The 19482-nt window shown below is 39.2% G+C and overlaps 1 protein-coding gene across 8 annotated transcripts in view; it reads right to left on the bottom strand.

The window, feature by feature from the left end:
* Window positions 1-5518: 5518 nt before the first annotated feature.
* The window catches only part of SPIC (Spi-C transcription factor), a 40913-nt gene continuing 26949 nt past the window's right edge, over window positions 5519-19482 (bottom strand). The window contains exons 1-7 of one of the 8 annotated variants that reach the window (XM_082739168.1): window positions 18971-19087; window positions 17661-17772; window positions 17186-17211; window positions 15743-15839; window positions 14902-15014; window positions 12613-12721; window positions 5519-9025 (exon numbers count right to left, since the gene is read on the bottom strand). In XM_082739168.1, coding sequence (XP_082595294.1) covers window positions 8598-9025; window positions 12613-12721; window positions 14902-15014; window positions 15743-15839; window positions 17186-17188 — 750 coding nt within the window. In that variant the 5' untranslated portion in view covers window positions 17189-17211; window positions 17661-17772; window positions 18971-19087 and the 3' untranslated portion in view covers window positions 5519-8597. Of the gene's footprint in view, window positions 9026-12612; window positions 12722-14901; window positions 15015-15742; window positions 15840-17185; window positions 17212-17660; window positions 17773-18811; window positions 18932-18970; window positions 19274-19482 lie in introns of those variants that run through there. The other 7 variants (XM_082739166.1, XM_082739171.1, XM_082739172.1 and 4 more) reach the window with 7 other exon arrangements.

Raw genomic sequence — 19482 nt, forward strand, 5'->3', positions numbered from 1 at the left:
AATTCCACCAAAAAAAAGCTTTTTAGTGCCTTTCATATTAGTGGAGAGTCAAGAATCACCAGACATTTGAAGAAAATCACAAACACAAGACAGAAGGAAAAGTAAATAGGAAAAAAATAGAGGAGAGTTCTTGGGAACAAAAATAGGAAATTATGCTGGAAATGGAAGAAAACATATATTTAACCTTGGGGAGATAGTAGAAGATAATGCATCCATAGAATAAAAACAAGATACAGTGAAAATGAAACAGAAGAAAAGATAAAACATTTGGATATTTATTTTTTTAAATATTTTATTTGTTTATTTGACAGAGATTCCAAGCAGGCAGAGAGGCAGCCAGAGAAAGGGGAAGTAGGCTCCCTGCTGAGCAGAGAACCCCATATGGGGCTCAATCCCAGGATCCTGGGATAATGACCTGAGCTGGAAGCAGAAGCTTTAACCCACTGAACCACCCCGGTGCCCCAACATTTGGATATTTAAAATAGAATAGCTAAAATCAAATTTAATTGGAATAAAGGAATTAGAATACGAAGTTAAAGAAATATCCCAGAAAGTAGAATAAGAGATGAAAAAGAGAAGAGAAAAAAAAAGACTTACAAGATCAATTCACAGAGTCTGAAGGTTAGAAGCTCTAAAGTGAGAGACAGAGAAAATAGTGGAGTGGAAATTATCAAAGAAATAACAAGAAAAATATCCTGTAACTGAAAAGCTTAAGTTTTCAGGCTTAAAAGAGCCCATAAATGCTAGGGATATTTTTAAAGATACCCATGGCAGGGCACAAGTTAAGAAATTTTATAATACCTAGAATTAAAAGGGGATTCAAAGTTTCAGAAAAGAAAAGAAAAGGAGCTACTGTCTCAAGGGCCTGTAGTGTCACAAAAAACAGTGAATGTAGAAGATAAGGAAGAAATGCCTTCAAAATTCAGAAGGAAACTGGTTTTTAACCTTTAATTCTCTACCCAATCACACTATGATTCAAGTCTAAGGATAAAAGGAAAATCTTTTACATATACATGAATTAAAAATATTAGTCTATTGTGAAATAATATTAAAAAATTATTTGAGGGATGACTGGTGGCTCAGTTGGTTAAGCGATCCACTCTTGGTTTGGGCTCAAGTCATGATCTCAGGGTCGTGAGATAGAGCCCTGCGGCAGGCAGAATCTGCTCAGAATTCTCTCTCTGTCCCACTCCTTTACCCTGCCCTCCCAACTCCTGCTTGCTCCCATTCTCATTCTAAAAAATAATAATAAGTCAAATAAATAAATAAAGGAGTCATTTGAAGATATTCCTTAGCAAAATGAGAGGAAGACTGATATCCTCTAAGTGGGGGCCCAGCATAGGAAAGTGCAGGCAAGTAATGTTAGTATATAATATCTAAAGTTGAGAAACCAAGAAATAGTAGCACTAGCATTTATTTAGACGTGTCATAAATATAAAAGAAATAGCCAAAAAACTTGAAGTGGTTGCCTCTGGTGAACAAGTCTGGAAGAAGAGAGGGTTAGAGCAGGGTTACTACTGTTTCCCATTATAAACTTTTCAGAACTATTTGAAGCTTAAATTCTGTTAAATTCTCTTAAATTCTCCCATCAACAATGATGGCGAGTAGGTGGTTATTTTATATATGGTTTTTGTTAATAGTATTGAATAATTTTAGCAAAGGCTTTTCTGCAAAATGCTAATGCTATGAAGAACTAGGAGTGACACAGGAGAGAACCTGTATTAATGCATGCTTAACGTAGTATTTACATCAGAGGCCATTATGGTGTAGTAGAAAGAATTAGATGAACCTGAGTTCAGACTGACAATGGGACACTCATTAGCAAGATAACCTCAGAAAAAGATACTTAAATTCTTCTGGTATTATAAAAGGGGGTGCTAACACCCACCTTGATTCATAGTATAGTCTGCCTGAAAGAGAAAGGGAAAGGAAGAAAGAGAAGATAGCAAACACACTAGCTAGCACTCTAGTAAATTCTATCTTCTGGTCCACTGCTCTCATTCAGAACCGATACAACTGAGTGTCATAAGTAACTTGATTCAGTTAATGGCTCTTATTGGGTCTTTCCCCTCCTCCAGAAACTGTCACTAAGACAAGAATGTGAAAGTTAGTACTTTGAGAAATGGTTCCAGGAACTAGCAATAGGGGAATAGGGACCAGCAAGAGTATTTCTCAGCATTATTCCAACTACAGGATGAAGAAGCAGAGGTAAGTACCTACCAATTCGCATATGTCATTAAATGAGAACTGCTTCTAAGGGTCCATTAAAGCTTGAGTACTTCTAATGTACCCTCTCTTATCCTCAAAGCTTTGGTAACCAGAAAATGCTCTTGGGGGAAAATCAGTATTGGTTATCTTATTTAATTGTAACTGGTTGATTATTTTGACTTCTTCAAATTTAATCCCAATGAAATTAAATCATGAAACTGGAACATTACAAGAGAGCTTTGAACAAAGGAAAACAGATATGAATTGAGCCTCCATATTGTGAAAGTTAGAAATTACAGACTTCAATTTCTTGCGTTAGTTTCAGTTATAGAAATGTGAGTGAAAATGTTATTTAATGTTTGGATAATTTACATACTGTGTGGAAATTGCCTTCTCAGACAGATAAGGAAAATTTGTTTAGAGACTATTTAAATTCCTATGAGCACAAAAGTACTAAGAACAAAGAGCATTTCTGGAGATTTGCCAGGTAGGGCAAAGGTCTTTAAAATTAAACTATACATGCTCTGATCCTTGTTACTGTAGTTAAAAATTCTAATGAACTTTTGTCATTCTTTTGGCTGGCCAGCATCTGAACCCCATTCTATGTTTGGGGAATTTTTGACCTTGTCTTGATAGGATGCAGAAACAATCTCCCACTATAAGAATTTAAAGTTCCAGATAATCACTTTTCTAGCTTTCTTTGCAGTCAAGTATGGACACTTGGCCAAGGATGAGCCAAGAAGTTGTTCCCTTCCCAAAATTTGAATGGGGAATCTAGTGATTTATGGAAGCAGGAATGGTAGACAACCATCTCTGAATGCAATGGCAGTTGCAGCAAGATAGTTTCTGGGGGCAATTGTGTTGCTATGGTAGCTCTTTCAGTGACATGTGAGATGAGATGACGTAAGTTGAGGCATCCAGTAACTGGTAACACCGGCAGTGTTATGTGATGTCCTCACTTGGCCAGGTCTTTGAAGTGGTTAGGGTTTTACGTCTGGCTGCTTACTTTCCAGCTTCCTCAGAAATTCTGTAAGCCAGTTATCTTTTAATGCAGCCTAGTGAATACTTCAGTGAGGTAAAGCTTCAAAGCTGATTTCAGCTAGCTACAACCCAAAGAGTTCAAAATTCAGTATCAGGAAGTAGGGTGTTGTCGGCAGCAAATGCGAAAATGTGCAATTGGCAATGCCAGACTTCTCAACACACTGCTCCTCAGTACTAAGAAAATAAATCTTTCAAATGCCTACTTCAGATAACGACCATAGGAAAAATAAACTGGGAGATTATTCCAAGAGGCAGAACCAGGGATCATGAAAGACAGGATGAAGGGCATTCATCCTGTAGAGTAGAAAGACGTTCAACCTCATTGACTGAGAGGGACTCACTCCTCTCCCAGGCAGGAGTCTCACCATCCCTGTGTAGTCTGGGTAATATATGTGTTATAGGGAAGTGGTTTTCTGCTCTTGCCCTTTCCCAATCAGACTGTGTATTATAGTCTACTGCTGAACCATGAAGAGCAAACACAGTAATGGATCCGAGGAGACAAATGAACATTTGTATTAATCATGCTTCTAGCTTCTGTAAACTTGATGCTTTAACATCTGCCCTGCATGCATATGCCAGACCTGGCTCTGGACAACCTGGTAATAGGCCCGAGTTACCTTGCCTTGGCAAATTGCCTGCCTTGTTACCTTCTCCACCCCCCTCCAGGAATCCTCCCTAGGGTGTGACTTTTAAACACAAGTCAATCAATCCAGAGTCTACACCCCAACTGCTTTCCTTGTAGGGTTCTCATACCCTGGGTCACTATATACCCATCCTAAACATCCCAGGGCCAGGTACCAGGCAACTAGGGGAAGCCTCTTTGCCCACTGAATTATTCAAAACAGCCAACCTTAAACCCGTTCACCTGCCCTATCCATTTCTTCTTGCAGAAACCACAGTAAAACCTCTTGCCCATAGTCCCCCTCCCATCTGCCTCATGACTGGCCCACGTACTTCTCCACGAAGCCACCTTGGCAAGATGTATACTCTCTCTTGGAACTGTTGGAGTGCAATAAATTATCTCTTTGATGACACTCTTACCATGACTAAAAAATGGTGTTAAAACTGCATTACCCAACCATCCTGGACTTGCATGTAGTAACCTGATGAAACTTAAGATTACGTCCTCTCAGGGAGTACGTGAATAATTTCAACAAAGGCCTGAACACCTTTTAAGTGTATGTAGAGATATCGGGCAATCAGAGAGGTGGACTACAGCAAACATTGTTGGTTTTCTACTCAACAATCATTACTCTCTCCTTTCAGGCAAAACACCAGTTTTTTTCAGGTAATAATCCCTCTCTTCACGGACTCAAGGGATCATTTTCCTCCTCCAGAATTAAATTCCATTTGTTCTGAGCCAGTCTCAGTGGTCTCTTTCCCTTGCCAGTGAATGACTCAGGATTGAGCAGGGATCGCAGGTATGGACAATAGATGTTTTAGGGGGGTTCTGGAAAATTTCCCCAACTGCAAAGAGGGAACTAGATTAACTGGCTCTTTCTGTTGGTGGACATTGCTGTGCTGACAGAACTGGAATGCAGTAGTCACTTTACTTGTAGCAAACCTGAGGATAAGGCCAATGGCAAGAAAGCATAACCAAAGACTCACCAGAAAACAAAGCCAGAACAATAATGTATCACAGTTGTAGCCTACTCTTTTTCATTTGGACTTCTTGATCTGTGAGTAAATTTTCTTTCTTAAACTAGTTTGAGTCAAAGCCTTTCATTACTTGGAAGCTCATAGCCCATAGCCCATAGCCCATTCCAACAAGTCTCCCTTTTACTAAGAGTTGATAAGAAACGAAGTTTTCCAAAAGGTAGCAGTGTCACTCTAAAACTTGTAAATGTCATCTTTCATCACATAAATTACTGTAATTTAATTACTTCTGTAAAGCATGATTGTTAAAATTGTACTTGTTCACCTACATTATAAAGTGTTGATTACAGGAAATTGTTCACTTAAGCTGCCTATGAACTCACGAGCCTTTTGTTGATTAATTCCCCACTACAAATCCTGGATGAGTGTGCTTATCAAAGAGAATCTTCACGAACTCCCACAGCTGTTGGAGATAAAGCTCTCTCTGATAGCACATCCAAGTGTTGTACAAAGCTTTGTTCTTGCATAATTTGCAAACTTCTCGTATTTGAACCACATCTATTTCTTTGACATGTATTGTTCATTTATCTGACCATGGATACATTCATGTACTCTCTGTATTTGGATTTCTGATTCTGAGGCCCACTACTGAAAAAAACCTAGATGCTCTACATTCTTCTTCCACATTTAGTCCTTTATTTAATTGGTTCATGGCCAAGCTAAGTCAGGGCTGCTCCCGACACTCCTTGAGGTAGTGTGTTTCACATATTAATGGGATGCCTCGCTGTGCTTGCCTGACAAAGCACACACAATCCCTACCCGCAGCCCCTTTTTTTCCTAAGTAACTACCCACTGCTTTTAAAATCCACCCAGGTTTAAATTAAAGCAGCAGCCACCCATAAAATCCAAACTAATATTGCAAAGGCAAACAGAGTATCCCCCGCTTTGAAATGAGGGGCAGGAAACTTGGAAGAAATGGTTCTTTCAGTTGTCAAAAATATAACTTTCACCAATTCACGAAAAAGTAGTAAATTGCTTTAAGCTTATTTTACAGTATCATTATCAAGAGCCTGTACCATCAAAATACACACTGAAATTCCATCCAAATTATACACGAGTTAGGTAAAAATATATGAACCAAAACATCTAAATATAAACTGTGGTTATGAGACTGTGTACAACACTCCAACTCTCGTGAAGGGCTGGCATCATGTCTGATAATAAGACATGTGACTATGAAAATATTCATGTGAATCAATGTGAATCTGAAAATATTCAGGGCCCCTTTTATAACTGTGTAATTGTAATTGTGTAATTGTATTTGTATAATTTTTGTAAACTCTGGAGATTGAGAGATTGATTTCAGGCACAGTCCTTTAAAAATAAGGAACTAAAAGCAATGAAAAATAATAAATTCCTCATATCCAGCAACACTGATGAACATCAATATATTAAAAGGAACAAAAGCAAATGCAGAAGGATACGAACTGTATGATTCATTTCAAGCGATGTTCAAGGTGGGCTTTGGAAAAACCAGTTATGAGATGCTGTATCATCATTTAGACAATGGTTAAGTGGATGTATCCATCAGTCTGTACAGGTTAGATGTAACTAATGCTGCCACACTGATGCACTTGACATACTTCACAACGCCGTATGAGCCCAACCAATAAATTGCTCTTCAGTAAGGTATTTGGTAAACTTTAGTTAAGTATTAATAAAACTTACAAATCCACATTGATAGAACTGAGGTTTCACAACAGAAGCAGCCCTGTCTTTCACTTAACAACACAGCTCACCAGAGAAGAGTTCAACTGAGTCATTCAGCCAGATGACTGTGACCAAAGAGAGACTGGGATACCATATACCAGGAAAAGACTGACCACGATAGAGTCTAACAAGTTTCTCTCCCCGGTCCTTGGGTGGTGACAGGGAGTAACACCCTGTTTCAAGTATGGTACGTGTCATACAATGTATGGAGGTTTTAGTGTTTGAGCAGCAGGAATGAACAGGTCTTTAAGGACCAACCTACTAAAATGGCTTTTGGTCAGCCCACTTTTGTAAAAAGCAGAGCCCAGATTTCTGCCAAAGAGAAATCTACTCTGCAGAATACAGATGGAATCAGGGCTGACTGGAGGCTTTTTGGAGAATTGGCAAGATGAACCCTTCAAGCTGGCATTGGGTGTAGGTAGGACTTTGGAGAGAAAATGTTAATACAATTTTATTAAGTTATTTGCTAAATGAGCTGTGTGGTGAAACCTCTTCACCATTTCCTCTTTGCGACGTCTGGTAAAATTTGTATTTACAGAGCGTATTTCTTTGCAGAGAATGAACATAAATGCTAGGTCCTACTTTTTAAGGTTAGCATGATTGAACAGTCATCTCAGTTCCTCTGGGCTGCTGTAACAGAATACCGTAAACTGGGTGTCTTATAACCAGAAATTTCTTGCAGTTCAAGAACCTGGGAGTCCAAGATCAGGGCACCAGCCCATTCAGTGTCTCTAAGAGCCTGCTTCCTGGTTCACAGGAGGCCGTCATGTGTCCTCACAAGGCAGAAGGGGCGAGGAAGCTCTCTGGGCCTCTTCTGCAAGGCACTACACCCATTTGTGAGAGCTCTTCCTTCCAAAGAGCCTGCCTCCAAAAATCATCACCCTAGGGATTAGGTTTCAACATATTTTGGGAAAGATGCAAACATTCAGTTTATTCCAGAAGGCCAGACTACATGTGCAGATAGCCAATATCATTACCTTCATTTAGTCTGCCATTTTTAAAGAATCCCTGAAAGACACAAAGAAAAAGGGCAATGGTAACAAATTATAAACTGGGTGGGCTCCAGGAAGCTCTTGGCCTGGACTGAAGATGGCCGGTACAGTCCAGGAAGCTCTCCTCCATCATGGCAATACAGATGGGATACAAATCAATCTGCCAAGCAGGAAGTTAAGAAACAGGGTTTCTTTTTTCATTCCTAATGGAATGCTCAGAATAAACCATAGCTTTCAAGTCCCGTTTCCTCCCTGGATTTATCTGCTAGCCTCTATCCTTTTATCCTTTTCTCCAATTTTCCCAGCCTGATCTTAGCTGGGCTAGTTTAAGGGAGGAGGAAGTCCAGTTTTCCAAAGTTAGACCACAGATAACAAGGCAAGAGCGCCTTCTTGTGGCTGAGTGGCAGGATAGCAAGAAATCTTGGCTTCTGGATCTACCCCACCACAGAGATGTCAGGAAATGATGTGTGGGAAGTATAAACTTTGGAGTTCTATCATTAAGGTAGGTGGCATTTTCCTTAGATCATTTTTTTAGCGCTACAGAGTTGCAGACCATGAAGTCTGAAGTGCAGTGAAAATAAAGTTTTGAAAGTCATAAATGTACTTTAGCATGAAGACTATCATGTGCAATTATTTTGCTGTCACTAAAGCTATCAGATAATACATTAGACTTTTTTTTTTGCCTGAGTTTATGACAGGAAAACATTTAAATCTATATAGATCAAATCATCTCTACTAGCATTGTTTACCTAGAAGTACTGCATAAACAGTAAGAGTGAGGACATTTAGTTTGTATTTTGAAATGGGGCTGGACATTTAAAAGTTGTTCACTGGTAGATTTTTTTTCACAAAGTCTGTATAGATTATAAACCATTTAGTAAAAGATTAGAAACAATGACGTTCATTGTTTTTCCCTCTCCAGCATTTAAGAGAAAAATCCTGAAACTGGTACAGATTGCTGATGTCAGGAAATCATGAAATATAGCGTATTTAGCAATCAGGGTGACTTAGCTCATGGTAATCAGCGTATGGACAATTATAATTTGCATTCCAGTTACTGAAGCTGAGAAAGCCTTGCTCAGGTTGAACATACGGTGAGTAGAAGAACTCTTTTTCTAAGAAATAAGATGGAGAGAGTCTTTGGAGAATGGCCTCACTGAACTGGTAAGTTAGCTTTCTCCGGATTTTAGTGACTTCCCCAGTTCTTCCATAATTCCTCAGTGCTCTGGCCATTTTCTGGTAAGTCATGGTCTTCCGATTGCCTTTTCTTTTCCCCCAAAGTTGGGCAAGTTTTTCTTTGTTTTTTGACACAAACTGGAAGATGCCTTTGGTTTTATCTACCCACTGAATACAAGATGCCATCTCAGGATTACACAAGGATTCATGAAGGTATTCAAACAGTCGGAGCTTCTTCCTGCCTAAAATGGAGAAAAACAATGTCATATTCCACCGTGGCTACACACAAAGAACATTCTCAGGTAGGGTCTGTTGAGTGGCTACAAAACGCAAAAGCTGCATTGGGACTTCAAAGTCAGACATCTGTTTTGGGCCCTACTGAAGTTTCAGTTGGACCATACTTTGTTGGGGATGTTTAAAAAATTTTGTACTGTCCTTTACTGGAAAACGGAAGCCTGATGCCTCTTTATCCGAATCTACCCTCTGTCAGGGGATCTTTCTTCGCAATTAAATCTTGACTACCCGTTCCAGGTCATATTTTAGAACAACAAAACTGAGAAAATGAACTGCGAAGTTTAGTGGTTTTAAGTAAAGTGAAGCCTCAAAAGCCATTTTCACAAAGCAAATCATTTGAAAGGGCTTTATTCAAATGAGTTAAGTCAAATGAGGTAAGGAATGTGAATGTATTTTTAAAAAAATGCAAAATAGTATTCAAATATAAAGTAGTGTTAGTGAAACTAATATCGAAGACTTAGATTTAAAAAAAAAAAGACAAAAACCGTGGGTCTACCTAGTTATGTGAAATGAGAAAGAGCAGAAGAGAATTTTTTTTTTCAACGATTTTATTTATTTATTTGACAGAGAGAGATCACAAGTAGGCATAGAGGCAGGCAGAGAGAGAGAGGAGGAAGCAGGCTCCCTGCTGAGCCGAGAGCCCAATGCGGGACTCGATCCTGGGACCCTGAGATCACAGCCTGAGCCGAAGGCAGCGGCCTAACCCACTGAGCCACCCAGGTGCCCAAGAAAGAGCAGACAGAAGAAAATGGAATGGAAAAGCCACCTTCACTGCCATCTTCATGACATTCTGGTATCATTTATGAGCAGTTAACAATGGGTACTATGATTTTTTCATTGCTGTGAAATAAAATGGCACTACCAGAGTTTTTCCCTCTTTCGGAATATAGTCCTTTATATTTCATAATGTCTAGACAGAAAACTTTAGGAGGATTTACTTTGATTTTTGTTCAGTTGACTGGATGTCTTTGGCCTAACAGAGAACCAAGGGGGACAGCCCATTTTGTGACTTCTGAATTGGCCTGTAAATACGATGCCTCATCAGATCTGCCAATAGCTTAACATAACCACAGCCGAATTCCCTTTTCCCCTCGAGAGTGTGGAATAGTGGATTCCCAAACTGCTTTGAACAGTCTCTGGGGAGTAACACTCTTGCATCAATCATCATTCATCCCAAAACCTCAAAGGTTTTTAAGAAGATTATCTTTTTGCCTTGTATTATCTTGAAATTACAAATTAAGAAATGAAAGGGACTTACCAAAAAACACATCATGAATTGAAAGTCACAGCCTTAAATAAACTTTGTCTCTTATCCAGTGGTCAAACAATAATGGATCCTCACCTTTTAAAATGTTTTCAGTTTTGAAAGAAGTACTGAAACTTATTTTAAAAAGTATCATGCGCTCAGAGTAAAAGATTCAAACAGAAGCACAAAGTGAAAGTAAAATTCCAGTCTATTCTCATACGTGTTTTTGAAATTAAAAAAATTTGCACATAAACATATGCATATCTTTTAAAAATGTCAGAGGTATCATATTATTTTGCTTTTTCAGTAAGTAATAGATCATTAAGTCAGAGAACAATCAGAAATTAGCTACAGATGGGTAAAATACTCAGCTGTTGAAGTAACAACGGTTACTTCTGGGACATATCATGGAAAGAAAGAAGAACATTTCCACTTATTCCTTGTGAATTTCTGAATTCTGTGAACTTTTAATAATGTGCATTACTACTTTTAAATCATGGAATTAAAAAGGATTAAAACAAAAAACTGTACTTTAAGAGCTCTTTATCAGGGCGCCTGGGTGGCTCAGTGGGTTAAGCCGCTACCTTCGGCTCAGGTCGTGATCTCGGGGTCCTGGGATCGAGTCCCGCATCGGGCTCTCTGCTCAGCGGGGAGCCTGCTTCCTCACGCCTTTTAACGTGTACTATTTTTCTCTGGATAATGACTCCCCAAGTAATTTCAAAATTTCAGGTGGAAGAAGAAACTTCAAAAACCAAAAATTATGGGTGTTATGTCCCATACCGGCAAAGCTTTACACCATAAAACATCAAAGAAAAGATACAGGTTTTTAGTTAAAAAATAATAATAGTGACAAGCTAAACACTTGGACAGAGGTAGAAGTAATATTCTCCTTGTATTAAATTACTACTAGTAATAGTTCAATATTCAATACAAAAATCCAGTGATACAGATTTATTTTACGTGTGTGATTTTATGCCTTATTCCCTTGCTAGATTATTGCTGAATATTTAAAATTTCGTTCTAGGATACAGTATGCTAGGATGCAGACATAGGAACGAAAGTAGTTTTTCAAAAAAATATTTACTGAAAATAATTTAGAAACTGTGATAAAGTATCATTAAAAACAATTTCATTGTAAAATTATGATGCATCTTACACTTCTCTGTACCTTATATACCGATGCAGTAAACAGGTGCCATTCTTTTCCTTTAACAAACATTGTAAGGAACATCCTAATGTATATTGGGTACACATGTGTACACACACACACACACACCCTACAGTATTATGAGAAATAATCCAGAGCCAAGCTGTGAGTGTAATGCTTTACATGGACTTCCTCATTTAATTTTTACAGTCATTACAATCTTTGTACAATTATCATTATTTGTTCTTTGAATGAGGACACTGTGGTACAAAAGGTTAAGTCATTTTCCCAGGCTCACACAATTAACCCAGAGTTCACACTCACTCAGTTATGTAGTCCCTAAGAGTCAAAAGATATTAACATTTGAATTTTGGTAGTTATTGCCAAACGGCCTTTCAAAACTTTGTACCAATTTGTACTCAATCCAGTAACATATGGCAACATAGAGGTTACTATCCTGCTTTATCACTTTACCCATCTGTTGGGTGAGATCACCATCAGCTTAAATTTATGAAATCAGGATTTCAAGTTTATGAAATACTGAATTATGATGAAACTTCATTTGCAGGAAACTTAATGGAGAAAACAACTTCCATACCAAGCCCTTCACAATTAGTGTTAAGACTGCTAAAACAACTAATGGAAAAGTTTCCCTTTCTACACCCCAAATATAGACACATTATTCATGAATACAGATTTACTTGAGTGAAGTGACACTCTACAGCTTCACATTTCTATGAAGCAAGGGGAAGCCTCACCCAAGATGAGTGGCTTGGAGTGGCTCAGCCTGTCAGAGGTCAATTATTCTTAATCACAGTACTAGAGTATTTTGCAAACACAGTTCGAAATTCAGGTATGAAATCCCTTTAAAGTGTCTTTGAAGATAATTTGGTTCTTTTACCTATAGAAAGACTGATGGATCAGGGCACCTGGGTGGCTCCGTGGGTTAAAGCCTCTGCCTTCGGCTCAGGTCATGGTCTCAGGGTCCTGGGATTGAGCCCTGCATTGGGCTCTCTGCTCAGCAGGGAGCCTGCTTTCCCTTCCTCTTTCTCTCTCTACCTGCCTTTCTGCCTACTTGTGATCTCTATCAAATAAATAAATTAAATTAAATTTAAAAAAAAAAGACTGATGGATCCACATACCTTTTCCTCCCTTTTGATGGAGAACAGCAGGTTGTACCATCTGATTTTCAGGGATGTTTGGCAGAGATGGAGGAGTATTTCCTTCAAAATAGAGGTCCGCAGCACTGTTCTATATAAATAATGCAGCAGGATGTTAGTGGGACTTTCCATGTGGCCCCAGCTGATGGCTAAAGGCAAAAGCTGAGGACAAAAAGAGTGCTAAGCATCTCCCAAATTCTAAAAAGCAGAATCCTCAACTGCAGCCAGATTTATCTCCCAGAGCAGAACTAGCCTCAAGCCCACATGGAGAGAAGACCAAGGGGCAGAAGCTACTCTTTGGCTCTGTGAAGACTTTCATACCATCCCCTTCCTATGAGAAAGAGGAGGGACTTGCTTCCTCCCTTATCCCTAAATATACCAGTGAGAAAGGAAATCTTTGAAGAATTATTAGTACAAACTTGAAGTGCCAGCACAAAGGGGAAGATGGGCTTTCACTCCTCTGTCAGATGTCCATCTGGGCAAGAAGAAACAAAGGGAGAAAGATGGCAGCCAAGGAAGGGCACAGCCAAGAGAGGGGACAGGCGGAAGCAGCTCAAACTCTTACCATTACATTCAGAAAGCAAATGTAGGTCTTCATGGGGTCATCTAATGAAGATGACTTGAACCACCCCAACATATCCCATGTAAGAGGCTTCCCAGCAGGCAAGAAGTCCCCAACCATAGATGCTGTGATATGTCCTAGGGACTGGAAGTTGAAGAGGAAGCAGGGTTGCCAGATTCAGCAAATAAAAATACTGCTGTATTTCACCTGGTAACCCCAAGCGGAGGTAGAAGAGGTTAAGCTGGAACCTAAATTCCCTGTTCAAAGAAATGTCTTGTGGAAAGGCCCTAATGGAACAATTTAGAGGGTCAGGAAGAGGACATCTGACATAGCATGGTTGAAAGTAGTGACTGGAAAAAAAAGAAACGAAAAGAAAGAAAAGAAAAAAACCATTTCATATTTATACTGCACCACATTAAGATAGCTGGCATTGGGGCGCCTGGGTGGCTCAGTGGGTTAAGCCGCTGCCTTCGGCTCAGTTCATGATCTCAGGGTCCTGGGATCGAGTCCTGCATCGGGCTCTCTGCTCAGCAGGGAGCCTGCTTCCCTTCCTCTCTCTCTGCCTACTTGTGATCTCTGTCAAATAAATAAATAAAATCTTAAAAAAAAAAAAAGATAGTTGGCATTAAGAAAACAATACAGGGACACCTGGGTAGTACAGTCCATTAAGTTTTTTTTTTTTTTTTAAGATTTTATTTATTTGACAGACAGAGATCACAAGCAGGCAGAGAGGCAGGCAGAGAGAGAGGCAGAAGCAGGCTCCCCGCTGAGCAGAGAGCCCGACGCAGGGCTCCATCCCAGAACCCCGGGATCATGACCCGAGCCCAAGGCAGCGGCTCAACCCACTGAGCCACCCAGGCGCCCCCAGTCCATTAAGTTTTTAACGCTCTTGGTTTTGGTTCAGGTCATGTGTTCTGGATCATGGGACTGAGCCTTGTATCAGGCTCTTACAAGGCTCTGTGCTCAGGAGAGTCTCCTTGAGTTTCTTTCTGCTTTCCCTCTACCCCTTGCCCCACTCTCTCTCTCAAATAAGGAAATAAATCTTTAAAAAAAAAAAAAAAAGAGGGGCGCCTGGGTGGCTCAGTGGGTTCAAGCCTCTGCCTTCGGCTCAGATCATGATCCCAGGGTCGCATTGGGTTTTCTGCTCAACAGGGAGCCTGCTTCCCCCCGCCTCTCTCTGCCTGCCTCTCTGCCTACTTGTGGTCTGTCAAATAAATACAATTTTTAAAAAAGTAGTAATACAAAGAACACATGAATAGAGAGATAAATGGTGGGAACACTTTGTTTACAGGGGGATGTAGCTAGCTCTGAGTTTAGAAAGGGCAACAGAACAGGTTAATACAAGATTATAGGTAAAGCGAATGCAGGGGAAGTTTGGCCTTTGCCCTATGGCTTTTAGGGGAACCATATTATTTTGCAATTTTCCAAATGGACAAGAAGCAGTAATATAAGAACCCTAAAAACACCTCCTTGTAGAAGTCATTCAAACCCTGATGCTGGGTGAAAAGCAATGACAGACGGCAGTTTCCTTCTTGACAGCATTACCAAGGACCACCCATGAGGTCCAATTTACACCACTGATGTCTGTGAGCTTTCTCTGCCCAGCTGCCTCTAAGCTGGGTTTCAGCGAGCAGACACCAAGTGGAACGCAGGTGTGAAGAGGGAATTTGCCTGATACCGGGAGATGATCTACTGGTACATGTACTCACTATTACTGTTCTCCAATTATAGACAGGTTCCTCTGTAGGCAGCATACCATAGCAGGTGGAATTTCCTCTGACTTGAGAGCAGTGGTTGATGAAAGCCAGGTAATTTTTGTAATCTAATTTAAAAACAGAGAAAGAAACTCCAGAAGTCAAACTTTATAACTGTGTGTGTGTGCCTAATGTATGTATGTTTATATACGCATATATACTTATGTATGTGGTTGCTTCATGATGTGTTCTCTACAACTTTGTATTTCCCTGTGTTTATTGCATTATGTTGGTATCACAGTCTTCTTTTTCATACCCCATTTCCCTTGCTGGAGCACATGTTCCTTGCAAGCAGAGACCCCATGATTTCTTTTATCTTGGAACTTACCACATCATGTGTTCCCTCAAGAGGCAAGATACCTATACTTTACCTACACTATCTACAGGGCAATGGGTAAGGAACAGTAAGAATTTACTCTCAAAGAAAAGAATATTCTCCTAAGTAGAGTATCTCCTGTATGGAAGGTCTATAAAATAAATTAGAATAACCAAAAAGCCCACTCCAAACAGTTTAAATTATTAGATAAATATCAACCAGATATACTTAATAGTGCTAGTATTTTTTTTTATGTACTAGTATTTTATGTGCTAGTTTTCCTATGTGGAATGTCATTCTCTAGATTCTTTGCATTTTCATATGTGACACTTTAAATTTACATAAGCTAGGGTTTTTTCGCCTGTTAGAATAAACCTTAGATGCACTAGATAAAAATGCTCTTCTCTGTTACAATTATTCCTGTGTTTGTGTGATGAAGAAGGCATTTGATGTACCGAAAGCAGCTGACTGACACTCTACCTGGGGAGTATTGAAGATCTCCCGTTGAATGCTGCCTCAGTACCTCAAAAGCATCTTCAAAGGCTTGTCCCAGCTTGTCTTGTTCAATGCAGGACTGCTAGAAAGGCAGAATCCTCAAGTTATGAAATTATCAATTGAACTTCATCTTTCTACTGTAAAGGGTGGTTTCTCACCCACGACACTACTGATCCGCGAGTTTGGCTAAGTCGTTACTGCAGGGGGCTGTTGTGTGCCTGGCAGAAAATCTAGCAGCATCCCTGGTCTCCACCCACTCACTGGATGGCAAAAGCACTCTCTCAACCCTGGTTGAAATCCACTGCTCTGTAACATCTAGTATTTAGAGAACAGTCCTCATTCTATGAAACAGTATTTAACATTCTCTTACAAGTTTAGTAGGAGTTGTATTGCAGGAGACTGATTTGGAAAAAGGGATCAAGAAATAAGTCAAGCAGAGAGTCAATTGTCATATGGTTTCACTTATTTGTGGAATAACAACACGGAGGACAAGGGGAGATGGAGAGGAGAAGGAGTTGAGGGAAATTGGAAGGGGAGGTGAACCATGAGACACTATGGACTCTGAAAAACAATCTGAGGGGTTTGAAGGGGCGGGGGGGGGGGGTGGGAGGTTGGGGGAACCAGGTGGTGGGTATTAGGGAGGGAGCGAATTGCATGGAGCACTGGGTGTGGTGCAAAAAACTGTATATTCTGTTATGCTGAAAAGAAAAAATTAAAAAACAAATACAAAACAAACAAACAAAAGAACTATCTTTCATAGAACAATCTGAATCAGTGCTTAAAATGGAAATGCTCTTCAATGAAACAAGATGGAATTGGGAGGAAGACAAACCATAAGTGACTCTTAATCTCACAAAACAAACTGAGGGTTGCTGGGGGGAGGGAGGTTGGGAGAAGGGGGTGGGATTATGGACATTGGGGAGGGTATGTGCTTTGGTGAGTGCTGTGAAGAGTGTAAACCTGGTGATGCACAGACCTGTACCCCTGGGGATAAAAATATATGTTTATAAAAAATAAAAAATTTTAAAAAATGGAAATGCTCTTAATTTCAAAAACATATCCCTGAGACATAGAATTAAACTTTTTTTTTTTTTTAACTTTTATGTATTTGAGATAGAGACACAGAGAGTGTGTGAGCAGGAAGGGGCAAAGGGGGAGGGAGGGAGAATCTGAGGCCGACTCCATACTGAGCACAGAACCTGATGCAGGGCTTGATTTTACCTCCAGACCATGACCCAACCTGCAACCAGGAGTTGGACCCTTAACCCACTGAACCACACAGGTGCCCCCATATTAAACGGTTCTGCAAACCATTTCATACCCTTATAATCCGAACCACAGATTACTTTCAAAATGGAGGATACTGATCCTTCAAGAGATGCTCATCCTCCAAATCATCCAAGGGAAGACTGGAAAATGACAACTTACCATGCTTCATTAATATATTGGCAATTCTGAAAAAGATTAATAAAAAAATTAGTAGTGTATTTAATTTGCCTCTGAATTAAAAGCTCTTACTCAAAATATTTTCTGAAGATACCATTTAAAAACCAAAGTACCATCCGAAGTCTCTTTAATGAGTACACATTTTTCTTCTTACAAAATTTCCTACAAACATTTTTTTCTATTATTACAAAACTTTTTAAATGTTAAAAGTAGCTCAACAGGGTTAATTACCTAAAGTTGTTTAACTTGTAAGAGCGTTTTAATAAAAATTACTGAGAAGAGTATTTAAGTATTTCAAAATCCTTTTAAGAATTAAAGTATTTAAGGGGCGTCTGACTGGCTGGGTCAGAAGGGGGCTCTTGATCTCGGTGTTTTGAGTTTGAGCCTCACATTGGGTGTAATAAATTCTTAAAAAGAAAAGTTATTTAAAAATTCTGAAAATCAGAAACCTTTTTACCTTAGCATAGCTCTCCATTTATAATGTTGTGGGTTTTTTCCCCTCAGTCTTTCTTGTGTCAGCCTACTGAGAATCTGGTGAAGAAAGGCTTTCTCTCTCTTGAAATGTGAATCTACATTACAAATAAAATTTACCCTGTAAAACCCATCCATTCACTAGAAAAGATAGGAACCCTTGGCTACTTTCTAATCCCTGTTAGATTCTGTTCTAAACAAACAGTGATTAAAAAAAAAAAAAAAACCAACATTAAATGGTTTTTTAAAAAAGATTAACATTCTGCAGACTAAAAACATATCTACATAACAAGAAAGAGCAAGGGGGGACATAATTGCTTATTTTTTTATTTAGCACAAGCAACTGTTTACACATTATCATTTATCCCACCAATGCAGTGAGCCTGTTAACACTACAGAATACAAAGAGATGATTTAATCCAATACACTATTATACATATCCATCAATATAATAATTACATCAGTATAATACATCAGACACTAACATTCTATTCAGCTCTTCGAAATCACTATACCAGTCAGTTAAAAGAAAATGTGAGGAAAAAAAAAATCCCTAAAAACAAAGTCAACTATGTGAGGTTAACAGTGTTAACTAACCTTACTGTGGTTATCATTTCATAATATATTTGCATGTCAGAGTATCACATTTTCCACCTTAAACTTACACTATCTTTTATGTCAATTATATCTCAAAAAAGCTGGAAGACAGCTTCCAATGTGAGAAATGTTGAACAATTTAGCAAAAACTTAAGAGAAAAAAAATAAAGAAAACCCATAAATCACTGCCTGGGCTATGATCCCTAATAAATATTATCAGTATATGTGTTTTTGTAAAAAGGCAAGTCAATGAACTTTCAATTAATTATGCCTCAACTCATATGCACTACAGCAAATACATGAATGGTGTACTTCCAATCAAATACTTAAATAACTTGGACTAAAATACACGACAAAACACAACTATCGCAACTCTTAAAAGTAGCAAACCCAAAGGGAAAAAAAAAGCTCGCAAACGCTATTGATTACTTCAATTGCTTAATCTTTCTTGTATCTGAACAGTTGAGACAAGAAACATTCTTTTGGCCAAAGGAGAAAATTAGCACAAGGTATTTTGAGAATCAGAAGCTAAACACTTACCAGGAAGACACTTCAGCTCTTTACAAAGTAGATGTTTCATTAATATCAGAATCGTTAAGACAGAACTGTCAAGAACTCACTGGCAGAGTTGCATTAAATAGCTGTTTTTAAGGAAGTGCTACAAAAGGGGATTTTTTTTAAAAGATACAGTGTACTCACGATTTCTATTTCATGATACGGCCAACAGACTCCAGGGGCTATTATTTTGAAGAAACACGTAGAAGTTGATATCCCCTGGGCCAAAAGCATCCAAACAGACCCCATGAATCCCGCTCAGCATTTACTGCAGCACCTCTGGACCCCGCAAACACACTGGAAACCTCTGACCTGCACAACTCTCGTTCATCCCTTTTTGTTCCTGTTTTTCCCCCTGATTCTAGATCCTATATTGCTTTTCTTGCCTGGACTATAAACAACCTTCACTCTGGCCTTCCCAAATTGGCCTCTTCCCTTTCAAACCTCTTCACTCCTACCCACCGTCTTAAGAGATCCTAAAGGCTCCCGCTCTTGTCCTCCCGCTCCTCATCCCAACCTTAACCTCATTTACCACAATTTATTTTAGAAGCAGGAAGTGGAGTCCATTGCTATGGTCTTCCTTGCATACCTAAATCCAGCAGAGGCTCCCCAACAGTCAGGAATGGCTCCTGCCTGGTGATCTGGGATACACTTGA

This window comes from Mustela nivalis (assembly GCF_964662115.1).
Source record: "Mustela nivalis genome assembly, chromosome: 7".
NCBI lineage: Eukaryota > Metazoa > Chordata > Mammalia > Carnivora > Mustelidae > Mustela > Mustela nivalis.